The sequence below is a fragment of the Alternaria hordeiaustralica genome, assembly GCF_023758085.1.
Source record: "Alternaria hordeiaustralica strain BMP 2776 chromosome Unknown scaffold_7, whole genome shotgun sequence".
NCBI lineage: Eukaryota > Fungi > Ascomycota > Dothideomycetes > Pleosporales > Pleosporaceae > Alternaria > Alternaria hordeiaustralica.
Window position 1 is genome coordinate 126,437 of NW_026056779.1, and position 19,449 is coordinate 145,885.

The 19,449-nt window shown below is 52.7% G+C and overlaps 5 protein-coding genes across 5 annotated transcripts; 3 read left to right on the forward strand and 2 right to left on the reverse strand.

Moving 5' to 3' along the window:
• Positions 1-86: 86 nt before the first annotated feature.
• On the reverse strand, positions 87-3,874 carry J4E84_004468 (uncharacterized protein; the record flags this gene model as incomplete). The annotated part of the gene is made up of 2 exons (XM_049387071.1): positions 87-3,778; positions 3,826-3,874. The coding sequence occupies 2 exons, from the start codon at positions 3,872-3,874 to the stop codon at positions 87-89; spliced, it is 3,741 nt and encodes a 1,246-aa protein (XP_049244844.1).
• Positions 3,875-4,258: 384 nt separating this feature from the next.
• J4E84_004469 (uncharacterized protein) lies at positions 4,259-7,163 on the forward strand (the record flags this gene model as incomplete). Its single annotated transcript, XM_049387072.1, has 2 exons — positions 4,259-4,435; positions 4,485-7,163. The coding sequence occupies 2 exons, from the start codon at positions 4,259-4,261 to the stop codon at positions 7,161-7,163; spliced, it is 2,856 nt and encodes a 951-aa protein (XP_049244845.1).
• A 452-nt stretch (positions 7,164-7,615) lies between these two features.
• J4E84_004470 (uncharacterized protein) lies at positions 7,616-10,910 on the forward strand (the record flags this gene model as incomplete). The annotated part of the gene is made up of 2 exons (XM_049387073.1): positions 7,616-10,323; positions 10,388-10,910. The coding sequence occupies 2 exons, from the start codon at positions 7,616-7,618 to the stop codon at positions 10,908-10,910; spliced, it is 3,231 nt and encodes a 1,076-aa protein (XP_049244846.1).
• Positions 10,911-11,234: 324 nt separating this feature from the next.
• J4E84_004471 (uncharacterized protein) lies at positions 11,235-11,683 on the reverse strand (the record flags this gene model as incomplete). Its single annotated transcript, XM_049387074.1, has 2 exons — positions 11,235-11,362; positions 11,425-11,683. 2 exons carry the CDS (start codon positions 11,681-11,683, stop codon positions 11,235-11,237), a joined length of 387 nt encoding a protein of 128 aa, XP_049244847.1.
• A 4,919-nt stretch (positions 11,684-16,602) lies between these two features.
• Positions 16,603-17,649, forward strand: J4E84_004472 (uncharacterized protein; the record flags this gene model as incomplete). The annotated part of the gene is made up of 2 exons (XM_049387075.1): positions 16,603-16,670; positions 16,722-17,649. The coding sequence occupies 2 exons, from the start codon at positions 16,603-16,605 to the stop codon at positions 17,647-17,649; spliced, it is 996 nt and encodes a 331-aa protein (XP_049244848.1).
• Positions 17,650-19,449: the final 1,800 nt, after the last annotated feature.

Below are 19,449 nucleotides of genomic sequence, written 5' to 3' on the forward strand. Positions count from 1 at the left end.
CCGTACTTCGCTCCCAAAAAATGCAATGCCAAACGCTCCCATACATCATGCATCTATATACATTATACATCAACCAGATCTTGATCTCACGCCTGAGAACCCTGCATCACAACATCCCCATCCCCATCATCAACTCCCTCCTGCGTCCCCGCCAGACTCGCCGTACCCTCTTCCCCACTCTCCTCAGTCCAATTCTCGCCTCTCCAGCCTAGGCCCGCCCACTCCCTACCCGCGGTGCGCATGACAGCGTCGAAGTCTACGTCGGCATCGAACCACCTATCCTTCCTCTTGGTTTCCCTAACGCCTCCTTCGAGTGCCACACGACTTGCTCGCGTGGTTCGACCTCTTTTGCCTCCTATCCCACCAGCACTAGTCAGTAGGCTCGACATGCGGACACGTTGTTCTTCGAGGATCTGCTCGTGGGCTACGATGCTGCGGACGTAGGGTGCTAGGTCGAGCGTGATGATGCTGAATGTGCGGTCGAACGACGATGGTGTGAGAGTGAATGAAGTGCGCTCGGGAAGGAGTTGGTCTGGTGGTGCGGCGAGAGGGTCGAGGGCTCCTGCAAAGTCAAGACGTGTGAGGGTGGTGTCTGCGTTTCGGTTTCTGCGATGCTGGAGTATAGCTTTTGCGTAGTCGGTTTCTGTGCGTAGATGGAGGGTTGTTGATAGGCTATGGCTTTGGGAGAGGTCCGGGTATGTACGCTGGATGAGCAGATGCGTTTGTGTGGAGAAGGCGGTGTCGAGACTCAAGAAGTCTGAGCTATGATCGACTTGGAGTAGAGGTGCGGCAAGCGTATAGCTAAGGCGTGCTTTGTCGGTAATCAGTGGCTGGGTGGAGTCGGTAGGCTGGTGAGAGCTGGACTCATATGTGGGTAGGTCGACGCGACAGAACACGTCGGCAGCACTGAGTGAGTCGGTGTAATCCTCCAGACGCGCGAGCTCTTTCAGTTGATCAGTCCGATCCGTATTGGGTGTTTCGGATGACTGTGCACCGGTTGCTTCAGAGGCTCCCCATGCTGACGGACTGATACCCCAATCAGCCCAGACTTCCTGCAAAAGCTCCTCTTCATTATCAAACGCCGGATTGCCCTGCGTTTCGAAGAGGTTGTGTGATAGCCAACCCATGCCAGATGTATATGTGCCTTCACTGGCAACTCTCAAGGTTTGACCGTGTTCGTCCAAGTCTTTACCAGGTGGCCAACGCTGGTACATCCACTCGAGGCCTCCCTTCCTATCGCCTACAGACATCTGGCACCAGAAGTCAAGTTCCATGATACTAGCTCGTAGGTCGTGGTCCTTCGATTCATACATTTCTTTTACAGTCTGCCGCTCCAAGATGTGACCTTCCCTGCCAGCAAGAACAAGCAAGTAATCTGTAGCCAGGTCCACGGGAGGGGGTGATAGCCGAAGGACAGCTGCAAGGGGCAAGTCTTGCATGGGTATCTGTCGCTCATCGTTGCAAGTGATGACGATGGGACGCTTGGACAAAGATGCAATCTTTGTGATCTGCGCCCAGAACTGCTGATCTTCCTCGAAGAGTATATCAGCCTCTTCGATGAGGATCAGCGATTGCTTCTGCGAGTTACGCGAGGCTTGTGCCATGGGTAGTGTAGCTTGAGCTACGAGTGCAGGGCCTTTGCTGACTTCTGGTTCATTTGCTTTGACTTTCGATTTGACCGCTCCGGCTCCGGTCTTGACTTGGAAAAAGGAGGTCATTGTCCCTTGTCGGCCACTATTGATGTCCTCTTCTAGAGCAGTGTCTCTGTCGGCATCATTCGCGTCGTCGGCCGCTTGAGCAGTCTCTTGCACGGACGGTGCGTTGCGTTTGTGATTTACGAGGTGATTCCCGGTCATATCACCGACCTTATCTTGTATGTCCTTCCCTGAACGGCGCATACCGGCGTGAATCTCGAATACTTCGAAGCCCATTTCCTTTGCGACGGCATGCACAGTCGCGCTTTTCCCGCAGCCGTGAGGACCGCTGATAAGTACGACGTTCTTGTTACGCGTCCACTGCGGTTGTCTGTAAGATCTCGGGTGTGTGAAGCTGGTCCCTTCCGCAGCTGGAAGCATGACCATGTCCTCCTCATCCTCTTCATCGTCCGCTACAATAAAATCGTCTAGAGCTTTCTTCCGCTTCTTCCGCGGCGGCTGCTTGACATCCAGCGTTGTAGCGACTTTGGCTGCGCCGCTTACAGCCATGACGGTCAGACTCTGTAACCAGTCTTTGAGAACCACTGCGTCAATGCCAGTTTGCAGAACGTGCGATGTACTCTTCGGGCAGTACTTTAGAGTCCAAGGTTGGGACTCGCATTTGGCTTCGTCAAATGGCGTGAGACAATGCTCGATTTCTCGGAACAGATCTTTGACAGCGGGGTGAGACGGCTTCTCTGGAAGCTCTGAAGAAGGTAACTGAGCCAGCAGTTGTTCACGTACCAGGCGCTGGATCTCCGACCCAGTAGTGAGTAGCCTTTTGGGCAGACGAACATCTTCAGGAGGCTCAAACTCGGAAACTGATCGACTCTCGCTCCTACTGCAACCCTGAAGGCCTCGCGCCAGCCTCGCGACCACGTTCTCGTGTTCCGGTAGTATCACCACAGCTTGCTTCAGCTTGCGAGGTCTGAGTGGCAATTGCATGCATGTGGCATTGTCCAGACACGGCGATGGGGATTCCAGGTTGCGGACATGCGCGTTCTCACAAGTGGGCCAGCAGACTTCGTTAAGACCAGATTGTTTTCCCGCATTACTTGTCTGCAATCCTCGCCTGAAAACCGGTGGGCCCTCAGGCGATGGATCTCGTCGAGTCTCGGCGCGCAGCTTTCCCGGAGTCACAGCGCTCTTCCTTGGGGTTGGAGGTGGCAATTGTGCGACGACTTTTGCTGGGAGAGCGTCATTCGGGGCTTTGCCGAGAAAGAAGGGATGTGTGCTCTTGGCCGGCCCAGCTGGTTTCGATGTCGCCTTCTTTTGAGCCGCGGGACGCGTTGCCAGCTTCTTCTTTGCGTTCAGAATTTCCTCAATCTTCTGGCCCAGAGCAGATCGGCTTGCTGCATCGGTTCCGTATCGTATGACTGTCACGGTGGGAAGTATCTTTGGTTTTGCGCGCGGGCGACCTCTTCTTTTCTTCGGTGAGGCTACGGTATCGAACGCTGGTTTTGGTGGGCTGGAGACTAGTCTGCCGCTCTTGGTAACTCTTATCTGCTTCTTCGGGGTTGTTTTCTGAGGTTCGTCTGCGACAGGACCGGATGGAAAGGCGGCTGTATCCAAGTCTGGCAGAGGCTGTGTGCCAGGCGCGACAGCTTGTTCTTGTATTGCATCTACCACCATATCACCTGTCTGAAACGCTGTTTCTGGTAACCCTTGCATCTCAATCGGCCGCGCAGCCTCCACCTGCAGTTGCTGGTGCCAATTGAATGCATTGGGCTCGGATTGCGCCGAAGTTGGTGGAATGGAAGGCTCTGGAGACGCGGTCTTCTGCCTCTTCCTCCGCTCGTGGTTTGGGTCGACCTCTAGTGAAGCCTCTACGGGTATGTTCGCGTTGCCCGAGCTGGCTCGATCATTGTTTTGTATCGTCGGAGGGCGAGTGAATTGGTCTAGAGAGGCTTGGTTCTTCGCGTGAGAAGCTACCTTTTTGCTCTTTGGGTCGGCCTTTCGCGTCCTCTTCTTCTGTCCTTGGGTGGAATTGGCATCGGCCTCGGTGGTCTCTGGATCGTCGAGTGCGTGATCGATGGGAGTTGCGTTTGCGATTGCGGTTGGCGATGGATCTGGTACGTGGCCGTCTAGGAATTAGGTAAGCGCGGGATTTGCGAGTAGTATGGTGGCATACTGGTAGCTTTGGTAAAGAATGGATGCACGTTCTTGCCCTCTAGATTCATTGCAGGTTGTACTGCTGCGAGGGCCATTTACAGATTGTAAGATTATGCGAGTAGTCCAGACATGGGTGAGAGCCAAATATAGTAGTGACAGGGCGTGGCAGGTGATTGCAATAGCCGGAGGTGCAGGGTGAAGGCGTGTGGTCGTCGTCGCCGTCAACGATGATCGAAGACACTTCCGGGGACACGCGACGTGACGCGCCGACGCGCTAAGGGCGCCACTAAGAGCCACACTTTAGCCTCCGCCAAGATTTCGCACCGCCTGCCTTTCTGCCGGAGCTCCAATCTTTTTTTCGACAGAGACTCGACCGCGCAACCAAAGCACGCGCCTCACCCGACGGTTCACGCAGACCTCAGCTTAATCGACACCCGGGTCTGGCAAACATCATGTCGTTCGACCAACCGATTGGCGCTCCATTTACATTGGCCTCGCTGTCCAGGCCCATCGGCTCCACCAACGGCCATGTTCACGCTGCTGGAGTATGCAGCATTAGCGGCATAAAGAAGAGGAAGCGCACCGAAATCGCTGTCGGTGTCGATGGAGAGGGTGTATCCATATACAGCGTAGGTACTTTTATATCGCGACATGAGATATGCGCTCAAAACTTTTCAGCTCCAAAATCCTCAACTCGTCACTTCCTATGCGCTACCGCCGAGCGCAACCTTCGCGGCCGCCCCATACTCGATCTATCGCAAGGGCTCCTCGAAGACTTCGACACAACGCTTTACCTACGTTTCCTTAGCCGCGTCGTCACCGGCCGAGAAGCCCTCACTCGTGTGCTTCCACGACAAGTCTTCTGGCGACCACACCGAGACCAGCAAGACCTCGTATACGCCCTCCGATGTTGCGCGCGTCTCGTCACTCGACTCGCTCCCTGTCGCACCTGGCGGCTCAACCAATGATGCGACGCACGATATACTGGCGACTTTCGACAATGGAGATGTCATGTCTTTGTCGGCCGATCTCCAGGACGTCCGCTGGGCCGTAAACCTGAAGGTCCTCCTGCCGTCCAGAGGCACCGACGTGGATATCGAGCACATTACCCTCGCCAGTGCCAGGTCGGTCATACGAGGGCTCCTGCGCAGCCGACAAGACATCGCTACCATCTTGGATCCCACTCCAGACGAAACCTCGGATCTTCTCGACCTTGTTCAGGTTCTCTGCATCGTCGAACGTAAAGCAGACAAAACGAGGACACTCACCCTTGTTCAAGTACAGCCAAGATCCGTCGATCTTACTACGAACCAGCTCTCGCCGCTGAAACACCTAGTTTCGTTGGACCTACCGCAACCAAGGGCCTCAGCCGCACGGGTTCCTACATCTCAGATCGCTCTATACCCTTCCAGTGGTGCCCTTCACATCTTCGCCAATGGGAACTTGCTATCTTACGACTTGTCTGGAACCGTACCAAAGCTCCAGTCGGAATTTGCGCTTCCCGGGTCGGCTGTCGACTCTTTCCTCAGAACTTCCCAAGATGTCATCTTCATCACGTCACAAAACACATGCCGAGTGTTCGATGTCAAGTACAACTCTTTGCAAGCTGTGCAATCCATGAGCGCTAGTCCGTCCACATCAGAGTCTCTTAGCCCATCGAAGAAGAGGAAGCATACGCAGCCCGAGAGCGATGAGCAGAAGGTTTCACCATGCAGCCTCGTGGCGTACTACGCTGACACCGGACTGATTGTTGCTGCTCGAGAGGACGAGATATTTGGTATGCAGTTTGGTGGAGCAGGATCGCGCAAACGGACCAAGACCGAAGGTACTCTTCTCATCGACGCTCTCGGTAAGGGGATCGCACCAGAATCGACTCTCAGCACAGGCGACGCTCAGAAATGGCAGGAGCGAAAATGGAAGCTCAACAAGTACGCCACAAGGGGTAAGATTGCAAAATTCGAGCGATCCTTTGCGACGGACCTGGGTATCGACGTTGAGTCTGCCGATGCAGCTCAGAAGCATGAGAATGAGGTAAATGGCGGACCCTTGACGAACGGAGGGGGCCCAAGTCTTCCTGACGAGGATGCCATGGTCGTTGACAAACTCGACGATGAAACTTCCAAGGATGACCTGCCCCGATGGACAATCCCCAAAACCATTCCAGGACACCAACGACAGCAATACCGTCAGTATGCACTATATGCATTGAGTAAGATTTTCTACTGGGTAGATGCCACCGAAGAGGAATCACAAGGACAGTTGAGAGTCGGCTTCTTCCCGCCCAACGTTTTCCAGTGGCTCCTACAGATTGGACATCTTACCAAGGAGTCCATCCGCAGATCCCTTTTTGATGGAACAAACGAGCAAATGCAGTCAGCTTCCGCTATCGTGGATGGGGATATCGTCAAGGCTTTGGTCGAATATGACCCCGATCTGCACATCCTCTCGGCGGTACTCAATCACACTCAGTTCCTCCCAGTGGGCGAGGTCGTTCAAGCTATCAAGCTTCTCATCCAAAGTATAGATGACGAGCCAAAGGACAACGAAGCAACTAAGCTTTTGACGAATGGCACCAATCCATCAGACGATGACATGGACCTGGACTTTGCTACCGAGCTCGAAGCAGCCTCGCACGAAATCGATCATGCCTTGTCGGTGCTTGACCATGGTCTGTTGACGCGCAGCCACACACTGCGACCCGCTCTGATCCGGCTCCATACCTTCTCAGCACCAATAGTCAGTGCAACTCTTCGCTCAATGTTGCCGCGGCGAGACCTCGAATCGCTGATTCGCCTTCTGCATCTGGAGTTGAAGAACGGTGGGTGGTCTTCGCCACTGGGCTTTGTAGAGACAGAGTCGCCTCATGCTGAGAACTCAGGCGATGACCCTGACGACCATGCAGTCGCCATCATTGCTTCTCTTCTCTCTACCACTCTCGACGCCATTGGCGCAGGAGCTTGGTTGGCTTCTGTCGGTACAATCTCCGCCTCAGAGACCGGGGAAGACATGCTCAAATCATTAAACCGGGACGCGTCTGTAGCACTCAGTGGTTTCTTCGAAGCTCATTTCATACGTGGTCTACTTTCAGAGTTCCTACGCTACGCTTCCACCGTACCGACCTCGAAGAAGCCTTCTAACAAGACTTTGGAGGTACAAGGCAAACCATTCGGTGTCGCCAGCAAGCTTAGTGGAGAGGAAGATTTGCCTATGCTGCCGCTTGGAGCCAAGGCAGACCAGGGCGTGGAGAAGATGAAGAGCGGCAAGGGAGGAAAGAAGGAGCCGCGAAGCAAGAGAGAGATGGGTATGCTGATCAGTAAACGCGTGCCGAAGTACAGCTTCGAGCGCATTGTTGTATAGGCATTGCTTTTGAAGTTTGTATATAGCAGCATATACCACAGATCGTACGAACTACCAAGCATCTTCTTTTCGGCGTTACCAATACAGATAGACCGGACGAGTCTGATAAACCTTCGTGTGCCCATACCGCATCCCGACATTGCGACATTGCAATTCATGCGGATGATGACCCGACCGAAGGCCCGAATGGCTGGGATGTCCCTGTGACTAAACTTTAGATCTGTCTTAGCGCGCTGCTTGGCCACTCACATCACGGACCATGACGTCGACCGCGCGTGTGAAAAATACCGAACGCGGCGCGACTGTCGGGTGCGGAGGATCGGTGGCCCCTATGGGGATTCGTTGGGCGATCTAGCCCTGAAGGACTCTCAATAATGTCTTAACTGTTACTCGATTCATCTCTCGCTACCTGCTCATCTACCTGGGTAGTCGATTGAACTCACAGCGCCACAATGGCGTCTACCGCGACGGGCCGGAATGTTGCGGATAAGGAAGAGGTGGATTCCACGAACACAGCAGGGGAATCACCACGCGGCGAGCAGGGGCAGTCGAACGATTACCACCAAGATGCGACACTCACGGAGGACAGAGCAGATGGAGAGAAGAAAGAGAAGAAGCCGTCAAAACTGAAAGCAGCGTGGACTAAACTCGGTCTCGATCCGGGCACGCTCATGATGATGGGCAAGGCGGCACTGCCTCCGACAATTTGCCTTGCGATGTATCAGGCGACGCCCGTTGCGCAATACTTCACTACGTTGGGCTACCTGACTGCTATTATCAGTATCCTAGGGTTCTGCATCATGCCGCGCGCAAAGTTCATTCAGACGATGACGATGAACATATTGGCGACGTGTGTTGGTTCGGCTCTCGCTATGCTCATGGTTTGGTCGGGAGTCAAAGCCCGACAACATACGACTGTACCTGGGGCACCACCACAACGTTACAACTCTTCGCAGTCGGCAGTCCTTGGAGTGTGGCTTTTCTTCCAAATCTATGTTATCAATGCTATGAAGGCGAAGTTTCCCCAACTGGCTTTTCCGGCAATCATTTACGCAATTCAGGTCAATGTTGCAGCGACTAATGGCTTCTTGTTTCAAACAGTACCGCAATGCGAGTCCTTCATCAGAAGACTGCTAGTGGCATTCTTGACTGGTTTCGCGATCGCAACCGGAGTGGCCCTATTCATCTTCCCTGTTACATCGCGCAAGGTGGTGATGAAGGAAGCAGCAGGATACATTGGCTTGTTGCGAGGGACTCTGGGCGCGCACAAGAACTACATCCACAGCCTGGAAACAAGCGACATGTTCGGCGAGAAGTACGTGCCAGAGGACGGAGATGGGAAGAAGAAGGCGAAACCCAGGCCGGAAGTAGCGGCTATCAAGAAGATGACTGGTTCACTGCAGGCGTTGCACGGCAAGCTTACTGCGGACTTACCGTTTGCAAAGCGCGAGATCGCATATGGAAAATTAACGCCAGACGACCTCGAGGGCATGTTCAAGAACCTGAGGGCGATCATGCTGCCAATCTTGGGTCTCGGCTCGGTTATGGATCTTTTTGAGCGGGCGGCTGAAATCAACCACTGGGATGGACAAGAAGACGAACATGACGAGGAGATCAGAAGGCAAACCGTTCAGGAATGGAACAACATGTTTCAATTTGTTCATGAGCCGTTCAACAACATCTTCCAGGCTCTCGATGATGGACTTACACACGTTATGTTTAAGTTGCAGCTGGCCAAGCCGCCGAAAAAGAAGAAGGGCCAGAACCAGGACGACGCTGAGGCGAAGGGTGACGCTATCAAACCAGGAGAACCGGGCTTCGCAGAGTACATGCAGAAGCAAGCCGACGCTTTCTTCAGCAGGAAGGAACCTACTTTGCGCCATTGGGTCGAAACCAAGGGCATCAAGCTTCGCGACGATTACTTCTCGTCTCCGTCAGCACTTGACGAAGAAACCCTGAAGCTCATGCCCAGCATCACCACACGAAACCGGGATCAACGACAGCTCTTCATGGTACTCTACGTCATGTTCCTACTCAACTCCATAAGTCGGTCCGTGATCGAATTCGTCAAATTCGCAGATGAGCGCGATCAAGCGACTTTGAAAAGCAAGTTTATCTGGCCTGGTGGACGGCGTTTCAAGAAATGGGCGAAGAGCATCTTCGCGAGCCAGGACTCCACCTCCGACGACGAGACGACAGTTGCGGGTTTCGACAGGAGCAACACCACTGTTTACATGGGCGAAGCCTACCAGGAGAAGAAAGATCCCGAGCATCTGCCACCCACAAACGCATGGCAGAAGTTTGGCAATGGTGTACGTGGCATCTCACGTTTCCTGCGGAGTGATGAGTCGGCTTTTGGTTTCCGTGCTGCGTGTGCGACGATGAGTATAGCCGTCGTCGCTTTCCTCCGTCCAACGCAACAGTTTTTCGTTGAACAACGCTTAGTCTGGGCTTTGATCATGGTGGCCATCTCTATGACTCCGACAGCTGGTCAATCAATTTTCCAGTTCATACTCAGAATCGCAGGTACAGCCGTCGCAATGATCGTAGCCTGGCTCATTTGGTACATTCCTGGGCAACAAACTGCGGGTATCCTGGTTTTCCTTTGGTTCTTCGTCGCAATCGGCTTCTACATCCCGTTAAAACGCATGGACCTCGTCATCGTTGGAATGATCAGTGTGGTCACTGCTACTATGATTGTTGGTTATGAACTACAAGTTCGCAAGATTGGAGAACAAGCCGCGACAGCAACGACAGGTCAGCCTGCATACCCGATCTATACACTCGGCCCCTACCGTCTTGCCACCGTAGTGGGTGGTCTAGCTGTCGCCTTCTTCTGGACTATCTTTCCTTACCCCATCACCGAGCACTCTGCGCTCCGACAGAAACTTGGTGGCGCGCTATACCTTTCCGCAAATATGTACAGCATCATGCACGAACAGGTCATGGGCCGCATCCGCGGTGAGCTAGGCGGCGACGAAGAGACTGACAAAGAGAGTCCAGGCTACCAGCTCGTCAAGGCTCGGAATAAGGTCTTCGCCAAACAGATGCTCACCCTGCAAGGACTGAAGATGCATGCCGGATTCGTCAAGTGGGAGTTCCCACTTGGAGGCAAGTTTCCCAAAGAAGAGTACGAGAAAATCATTGGCTACGTCGAGAAGTACGTATTACCCCCAACAATGCAGCACCGTAATGGATTGAGCATGACTAACAAAACACATCAGCATCGTAAACTACACGGCCCTCCTAGGCTACGCCTCCCAAGCCTTCACTCACCCCTCCCTTAACCACCAATCCGCCGACCCCACATCCCCCGAAACAGAAGAAGGCGCCTTCCAAGACCACCATTCTGCCCAATGGTTCAACGACTTCCGCCGCGTCATCCTCTCCGCAAAAGTAACTTCGCATGAGATTACCTCATTACTCGCAATGCTCTCTTCCAGTGTCACAAACGCACAGCCCTTGCCTCCTTATCTACACGCCCCACCAGGTGGCCAGCTTAGCCGGAAATTAGAAATGGTGGACCCAGAGATCTTGAGCTTGAGACACATCGCCGAGCCAGGATACGCCGCGTTCGCAGTCATGAGCATAAGTACGAGATGTATACACATGGATATTGAACGGCTGTTGAAGGCCGTCAAGGGGCTGGTGGGCGAATTGGACTTCTCGTTCCATGTCGTTAGCACGAAGGATGCTGCGGGTTCGGATGAGACGCTGGTTAAGAGGAGTTCGAGGAAGCAGGATTAGACATGTTATAGATTGTACAGCTTTTGTAATGTTTGGTAATGGCAAAGAGATTCGCACGATTGTATATAAGGTTGGGCAACGTTGGTTATGACAAAAGTGTAATAGTAAGAGGGGGCGTCCCCATCCATACGAAGAATCTAGCTAAAGAGCGACGAGAAGATTGCATCGCCAACCATGTTACACCACATCACCTCTCTCTCGTCAGCGGGTATCGGAGTGTTGGACCCGGCGCCGCTGACTCAAGAATTCCGAACATCGACCAGAGAGCACTAAACCATTCTCGCAGAAACGCTTGCCACATCATCCTCAAGTTTGAGCAAAATTTCACTGGCAAGTGCCAACAGCCCTCGCGGAGAAGATGGGCTTGTTAGGACCGAAAGTACCGCAACGACCAGTGACATCGTAGACGATGCTGTTGACGCTCGAGCAAGTGTTGTCAGAGTAGGCAACGACTAACACGATCAGATTAGTTCTCATCATCCCGAAACCAATTACTTCGTTTCAGGTAACTCACGAGTGCAACCAGCAGGCAGCGCCGGCAAGTCGGTAGGGAGGATCAACGCGGAGTCTGTGTTTCCGCTGAAGATGGGCGAGGTAGGGAAGCAGGAGCCATCGGCGGGGATGTAGGCGGTCGTCACGGCGATGCCGCTGTTGCAGCCTGGGCCAGAGTAGAACTTGAGAGGGATTGTGTCGAGGCGCTTGCTCATCTCCGTTGGGGCGGCATTGATGCTGACGGCAGCGATGAGGAGGGCGATGGTGGTGGTGAACTGCATTTTGAAGTGTGTGTGGGGTTGGTTTGCTTGAGCGAAGTGTAGTTGAAAGTGTTAACGATACTGTTGTGATGAAGACTAGATGATGAGTAGATGCTGTAATATTTATACTTTGTCGTGAGGCTCATTTCCTGGGCCAGGTATGCCTAGCTGTTCACAAAGTTTCGTTAGCCTACCTCTGCTGACACGAAGGATGCCTCTTCGCACGGACATCTCAACGAAGTTTGCATGGCCTATGGATCTCTTGAAGATGTTGGTGTGAATAGATACGAGGGCTGACGTCTGGCGATGTCGGCCTACGGCGCAGGTATCATGGTGCATCAAGCTCCCACATCCGACCCTGCGAGAGATGATTGGTCGTCCACTGGATAGGATTCTGGGAAACCTGGCTCCAGGCCAAAAGAGGCGTCATTTCCAACACCTATGCGACTAGGCTGGGTCTTCCGCGATGCTGTTGAGAGCTTGGGATGCACACTTTCGCCTCACCGCCAGTAGTCAATCGTGTTGGTGGTGAGCCAAACTTGTTCATCCTTCTCTTCTAGAAGGCTGATTCACCCTCGTGGGTAGGCCATATCCTTCTTAGCGCATCTTACTGTGCAATAGTTGTGTGACCTATAGGTACATGCTACTGCTCAGCTCACTCAGGAAGCGCAACACCAATTGCGAGCACGTAACAGCGTCCGGGATAAGGCCGCGATGAGTCGAACGGATCGTCGGGTTGACTGGTACCTGTTGGAGATAATACAACAGTATGCTGATGGGAGCCGCCAAGGTCGAGGAGGATGAGAGGGTATGCATCTCCTGCATGATTCTGCTGCACCTCATCGTGGAATATGTGGACCTTGTATTCCTCAACGCCATCACAGTCTTCGCAGTGAGGTACTTTGTGAGCAACGTATGAGTACGTAGATAAGGTGACAGACGCTGGTTTTGCGGAAACCGACGTTCTCATTGCTAAGAAAAGGCTGTGAGCTATCCGAGCCGATGTGTTGCTCGATCTCCCGTGAGCATAACCCGACCTGTCACTGGATGTGGCGCATTCCGAGTGAATCTGACATGCAAGTGATGTGACCAACCTGCATCTCCAAGCAGAAGTTCTGACGTTCGTTTGCCTGACACCAGCCATCGAATCGATGATATGTTTCTTTTCTCGTATGAACCTGGTCTGCTACCCTGGTAGGCGATCCTGCGAGGCTGGACGTCCCGTGCCGCTGACAAGGTCTAGGCTTTCCGAAGGGGCCGCATGGTAGCGGAAGCGCTAGGTTCCTTGGTGAGCCGTACGGAAGCGATGTTGGTGAGATGGGCTAAGCGTGAACGATGACCTGCAGGAGGTGGTGCAGATGGGTGTAGATGAACTGTAGTAGGGAGGGCACAGTGCGAATTGAGACCGATCACCGAGATACTATCTCATCTACGTCTCTTCTGTACATCAACATCATCGCCCTGGCAGTGTTCGTTTGTATCCAAGCACCAGTCGTAGAAAGTCCCATTGTATTATCTTACCACTCAGATCAGCCATTGCCACCCAGTGACTATAGGCTAAATGCGATGCGATGGCCCACGGACTTCCTCGCTTCGAAACTGCAGCTCGGAGATGCTAACGCGAACCGATGACTTCGTACCACGGACTTTTGTTGGTCGAGAGGTGAGCATCATGCCCGGTGACGCCAGAAGAACAGATGGTGGCTTCAAGCCATCTTTCCATTGGCAGTTTCTATCCACATTGCTCCAGGATCGAGCGAAGTGGAAAGAAACAGCAGAAGGCTTGCGAGACGCCAACACCCTGCTGTCTGATTGCATTGAAAACAAGGTTGACTTTGCGCGATGAGGTGGGAGATGAAGGTCCAAGTGGCAGATGTGGAAACGAGGCAATCTCGCTGCTTAGTCATGTTTCAGCGGCGGGGCTGGGCCTGCCTCCAAGGTTTGCTTTCGACTACGCACCTGACTCCCAACACCAGCCCGCAACATTGTCATAACGACATACCTGACGCGTTTCTAGCACTTCTATTTACCTCCAATCTGCATGAACACCATAAGCACCGCCGCGTACGCCGCAGTCGCTGCCACCACCTCGAAGGGTCTATTGATGGTAGCCCCTGCCATTAGTAAAGTAAAGAGGATCACGAACCCCGTAATGATTCCCAGCCGATTGTTGTTATCAGCAACATTCTGCATCCACCATAAAGGTGCAAGCAGCATAGAGAGCCCTAAGGCTATTATACTGAGCGTGGTGAAGCTCTCGAAGGTGTGGTCGCTAGAGTAGGATGTAGCGTCCGATTGGACATGCAGGTCCTCTAAAAATTTCGCCTTGAATATTCGCCATGTGTGTAGGATACGACACGCCTCTAGCCAACGGCCTAGTGGTGGACGAACTCGCTCATTGATCGATATCAAATCGCTCTTGTGTTTGACGAAACATGTTTCTGACGGGGTGATGGCTCCACGCTTCAGCCAATTCTCGATACTGTTGACTTGACGGGACTCTGCTCGAGGACGTTTGCGTATCTTGGAGAACGCGTCGATAAATTGATCTATCGCGGTTAGTCTCGTCGCGTTGTATAGCCTTTTAATACTTACTATAATGTAGGAGTAGACGCGAGAGTTCGTTCATGATTTGGAAGCGGTCCTGCTGATATTGCTCATCCCATTTGAAGCTGGAGTTTTTCCGCTTCTCTTCTTGCTCATTCGCGTTGTGAATGTCTTCCAATTGTCGCTCGAGCTGCGAGATCCGGTACTGCAAATACGCTATTGTTGTCGCGTTTAGACTCTCAAAGCGTCGAAACACGAAAAAGTCGTCGTCTGAAGCCATCCACCTCCCAAACTCTTTGTAGCCCTCATACTTCCAGGCTTTCTCAAACTTTTCCTTATCGGTCACTGATGCGTCACTGAGGGTACTTCCCGCTGGAGCGAGGTTCTGCATAGGAACCTGGGAAAACGTAGTGGGTATGTGTGCACCAGGACCTGGCAGTATAGGATCGCGAGCGCGAAATATATTTGCCATGATGCACGTCTTTCGCTGTTATCGACTGCCCGGGCCAACACATTACTTATTTGTTTGATGACGGTGACACAAGGCCGGGCTGAGCTGCACACCCCGCCCGTCCAGGCAGTGCTATGTTACATACTACAGGTGTTATTGGCCGCCACCTAAGTCCAAATATGCACAGCCGCAAACGGAAAGCTGAAGAGGAGACCGCATGAAATACGCAGCGCGTGCATACACTGTTCGTGTCATTCGTCTTACGCTTGACCGGAACGCGACGCCACTGGTTCGCGCGTGCCGTCTCTGCGCCACACGTCTCCAGTACCGGAGAAGCTCAATGTCCAGAGCCTCACTGGAATAGACCTTTTAATTAATGTGCGTCTGACTTGCTGCCTCGCGGGGCAGATAAGAGTACTCCTCCAGCGGCGCTCAGCCCTGCTCTAACACTTCGTCACGATATACCTGACCGGATTTCATCGCGATTGTATCCACTCAGACTGTATTAATCGCCTTGCTAAGCTCAGCTGGTCTCATTCACATAGCCACGTTCGCGCGGCCCGCTCCGTGGGCTAAGAGCAAGTCATGCGTCCGTGGAAATCTAGCAAGAGCAAACTCGAAGCTGTCAATGCATTTCGATTTGCCGACCAGAAGCATGATAATAGATACGCCCCACAGGCGGAACCAGAAGATCCGCCTGAACCAGTTTTTGCTCCCGTTCGACCTGGTGAAGGGCAGAACTCGTCTTATTTCGGTGTCTGGGAACCTCAACCACCGATGTCAGCACAGGGCTATTACGCAAATCCGACGCCAGGCCCTCAGTATCCAGGCTACCATCAATCACCACAGACCCAAGCACAGGGGCTTGGTATACAACAGCAGTATGGGTACCCGCAGCAAGGTTATGAAAGCCAACAGCAAGGCTACAGCAGCCCTCAGCAGCCGTCCTCGCCCCCACAGGGTCAACCCTCCTTCGCGCCCCTGAATGCAGATGGGAGTGCGTACCAGAACAACCAAAGCTATAATTATAACAATAATTACGGACCGCCGCCTGCGCTGAATGCCTCACCGGAGGGCGGTTTCCAGTCGTCGCCACCAACGCACAGTAGTCCAGAGCCACCCCAACAAGCTCACACTCGTCTACCACAACGTAGCTTAACATTCGACAATCCATACGAGCAGCCATTCGCACCACCCCAGCGCATACAAACTGAGCCTCCCCAAGTTGCCCCACATGACTGTAATAACTATGGTCTCGCGTGAGTAGAGAGTTCACTATGTTAATCCTCAGTGCTAATACGCGGCATGCAGGATCCTTGGAAAGTGTACACGTTGTGGATATAGGCCATAGCAATTTACTGTGTTGTTACGAGAGAACAAACCTGTACTACAACCATACCACATGCTAAATGCCATGCTTGATTGTCAGTGAGATCACTTAAGGGAATATCAACGGCTCCGAGGGTCCACGAGCAGGTCGTCTGCTATATTGAAATTTCCGGAGGGAAGATTTTCCTCGGCATGAACAATTCATGAAGGGCAAGCCCAAGAGAGATGTTACGAGAGCGGGAATTCGTTGTGACGATAGGAAAGTACGCTCCCGTCTGATCACAAAACATCGGCAATCGTGCTTGCGACATTAGCCCGAGCTTGCGAAAACTATCAAGCGGTCGATGAACCAGCTGTCGTATTTGCTTCAATCTGTTGCTTGCTGACAGAGTTCGATGTATACTTGTCCCAATCCCTCGACGATGAAAGACAAAGCAATGCGTAGGTTCTTCTCAAAACACAAATCAGCCACAGGCCGCATAGACCTCCGCGGCGGTGAGCAAGCCATTTCGACGGCGCCAGCACCCGAGACGCAAGCATTGGTGTTATCGTCAGCAATAGAGACGAGGTGAGTGACACTGATGTGCATTCTACCTGACTCTGACAATACAGTATGCCAACCGAAGCAGCCAAAGCCTACGGGCCACTGGTACTGAGCGACCCCGATAAGGCTGCGGTCGAGTAAGTGCTGAAGGCGTCGCTACTGCCAGAAAACCTGCTAATCTCTGACAGTATCGTCCTTGTCCATGGCCTTGGGGGAGATCGAACAGGAACCTGGACAGAGCGTACGGCGGATGACAAAAAGAATGCGTGCTTCTGGCCCCGTGATCTACTTCCTGTCGACCTTCCCGACGCACGCATCATCACATGGGGCTATGCCGCAGCAACGATCAAGACGTTGGATGTCGTATCGATTGCAAACCCAACGCAGCACGCGGAGAAGCTCTGCTCAGAACTAGCAAGTCTCCGAGTCGGTGTCGTCGATCGCCCAATCCTTTTCATCGCTCATAGCATGGGAGGTATAGTAGCTAAGAAAGCCCTTCTCAATTCGCAAGACTCCAATGTCGACAGTATCGCGCCGTTAGTACACGATACGTGCGGCATCATCTTCATGGGTACACCTCATTGTGGCTCAGAGTTGGCGAATGCGGCTTCTTTCCTCACCAAGATCGTCGGCATCTTCCACACAGTCAACTCTTCGATGCTCGAAGGGCTTCAAAGTCAGAATGCGCAGCTGCAAGAAATCGATCGACGCTTCCATCAACTTCTCGCCAAGCGCGTAGGGACAGATAAGGCCGTACAAGTACGCTGCTTCTGCGAGAGCGTGCCTTTTCCCGGAATCGGCATCATTGTTCCAGATTATTCGGCCGGCCCACCGGGGTATGAGCGCATCGTCGTGGATGCGAACCATATTGAGATGACCAAGTTCTCCAAGAGAGAGGACCAGACATATCAGAACGTCTTGGCTGAGCTGAGACGGATGATCAAGCTGGCGAAAGAACAGCATGGAGACCAAAGCGACCCGAGTTTGCAGAGAGCAAACGTCAGCCACGTTGGTAATAACGATCGAGGTGCCTTGGCCAACTACGGAAGTCAAACCATTGGCACGGGCAAGGGTGGTTCAACCCATTACGGTAAGTGTTTCCTGTGCCATGATTGAATGTCGCGCTGATGATTCCAGGAAATACCAACGACTTCAGAGGTTCGTGAGCATGGTTTCTGGGTCCCGTTGGCAAGAAATGAGAAGGTCTTCCGGACTGTTGTGACGCATTGGTGGTAGTCAGTTAGGTCGTTCGATACGGTCAAACCAGCTCAATATCGACAAGCTGATCTTTGACATCTTTCCACACCTCTCCTTGCATAGCCCCATGTACATATGCATCGCCCATCACCTCCCATGCTCTTCTCGCATCTCCATCGGAAACGTGCCGATTTGATTCCCGTAAGACATAAGGAACATTGGCACCCTGCAGTAGCCAAACTACGTCCCCAGCTTCACAGCTAGTCGGCAGCAGACCCAAGAAGCCATTTTTGGTCCTAGCCAAGCGCCGAAATTGACCATTTCTATTGATTGCACCACCGAATTTGTGGTCTTGCCAGTCACGCTCAATTTCCGCCTCGCTAGCTGTCGGCCCGAGGCGGGCTATGCGATCGCTGATGGAAGATAGAGAGGAATCTGGGCGATGAAAGTCGGCGATGTAAGGACATTTGGAATTGAATGGAGGACGGCGCGGATATGTACGGCTGGTGTCCATTTGTGTCAGGTTCGCCCCGCAAGTGCAGCTTTGCTGCTCCGTATGTCGGACATCAGCCCGAGATATCGCGAAGCCAGAGTTATCGCCTTTGGAGAGCATGTCTATATCGCGGAGGATTGGAGAAGCTATACTTTCGTAATCCGTTGTCGTCTCTTCATTACTGGGGTAGTAGAGCAAGCGATGGAGACAGCGGACGACCGAAGCGCATGTTAGTCGCTTCACCACGTGTTTGAAACGGTCCATGTCGGGTTGGTGGTCAAGAGGCAGATTACCAATGTCATCGGCGACCAGTGTGGTGGTTAATGCCTCGCATCGTGTTTGTCCTGTAGACCGATAAAATTTCGGAAGGTTCAGTGTAAGCGCGCTCCACCGAGGATCGAATTGCAAGCGCTTTCCGTGCCATGCCCATGATCCGGCAAGCTCCACAATACAGTCAAGTTTATATCCACGAGCTCGGAGCACGCGGTCATCCGTAGGCACAATCGTCAAGGCGTCCAATCTCGACCCCAAAGTGGCATTATAGCCCACGCTTGCAGAGGCGAGCTCTGATTGATAGGCCTTGTCTTCAAATTCTCCGACCCAAGTTGGAAATCTTGGAAACTTTCGTACCGATAGGTCGGTAACCCAACTCAGGCAGTTGAGGTTCTTCGTCTCATCAATAAGACAGCGCAGCGCTTCGATATAAACCTGCTCTGGGCTCTTACTGTAATCGGCAGTTAGCCCAAAAGCCCCGCGAGGTACTATGCCTAACAATGCAAAGACCTTGTCTTTGGGATTTTCGCACCCGGTCATGCGGGCCAAAGTCAGGAGTTGCTGAAAAGTAAAAGGCAATGTCTTCTCTTGCGTTGTAGGCGGGTTTAATAATCGCCACCGATTGTGGAATAGCTCCAGAATGGCCTTTTCATGGTCGTAGTGACGGTTGTTTTTAATGGGGAGAGTCAGTGCTTGTCCAACTTTTTCGTGAAATCGATGCTTCTTGATCCATGCAACCAGTAGCGCGACTCTTTGAAGTTCTGAAAAATCCAAGATGTCCGTACCGCACAACATACGGATGTGTCGAGCAAGCATGACTTCCTGAAGTACCCAGCAGCGAAAGAAATACTTCCTTGCGAGAAAACGAGTCAAGCTTTCAAATTTTTCGGCAGGGATCGAGCTGACTTTTGTTTTGTTGTCTTGTTCCAACGCCTTCTCCGCGAAGTCTGTAT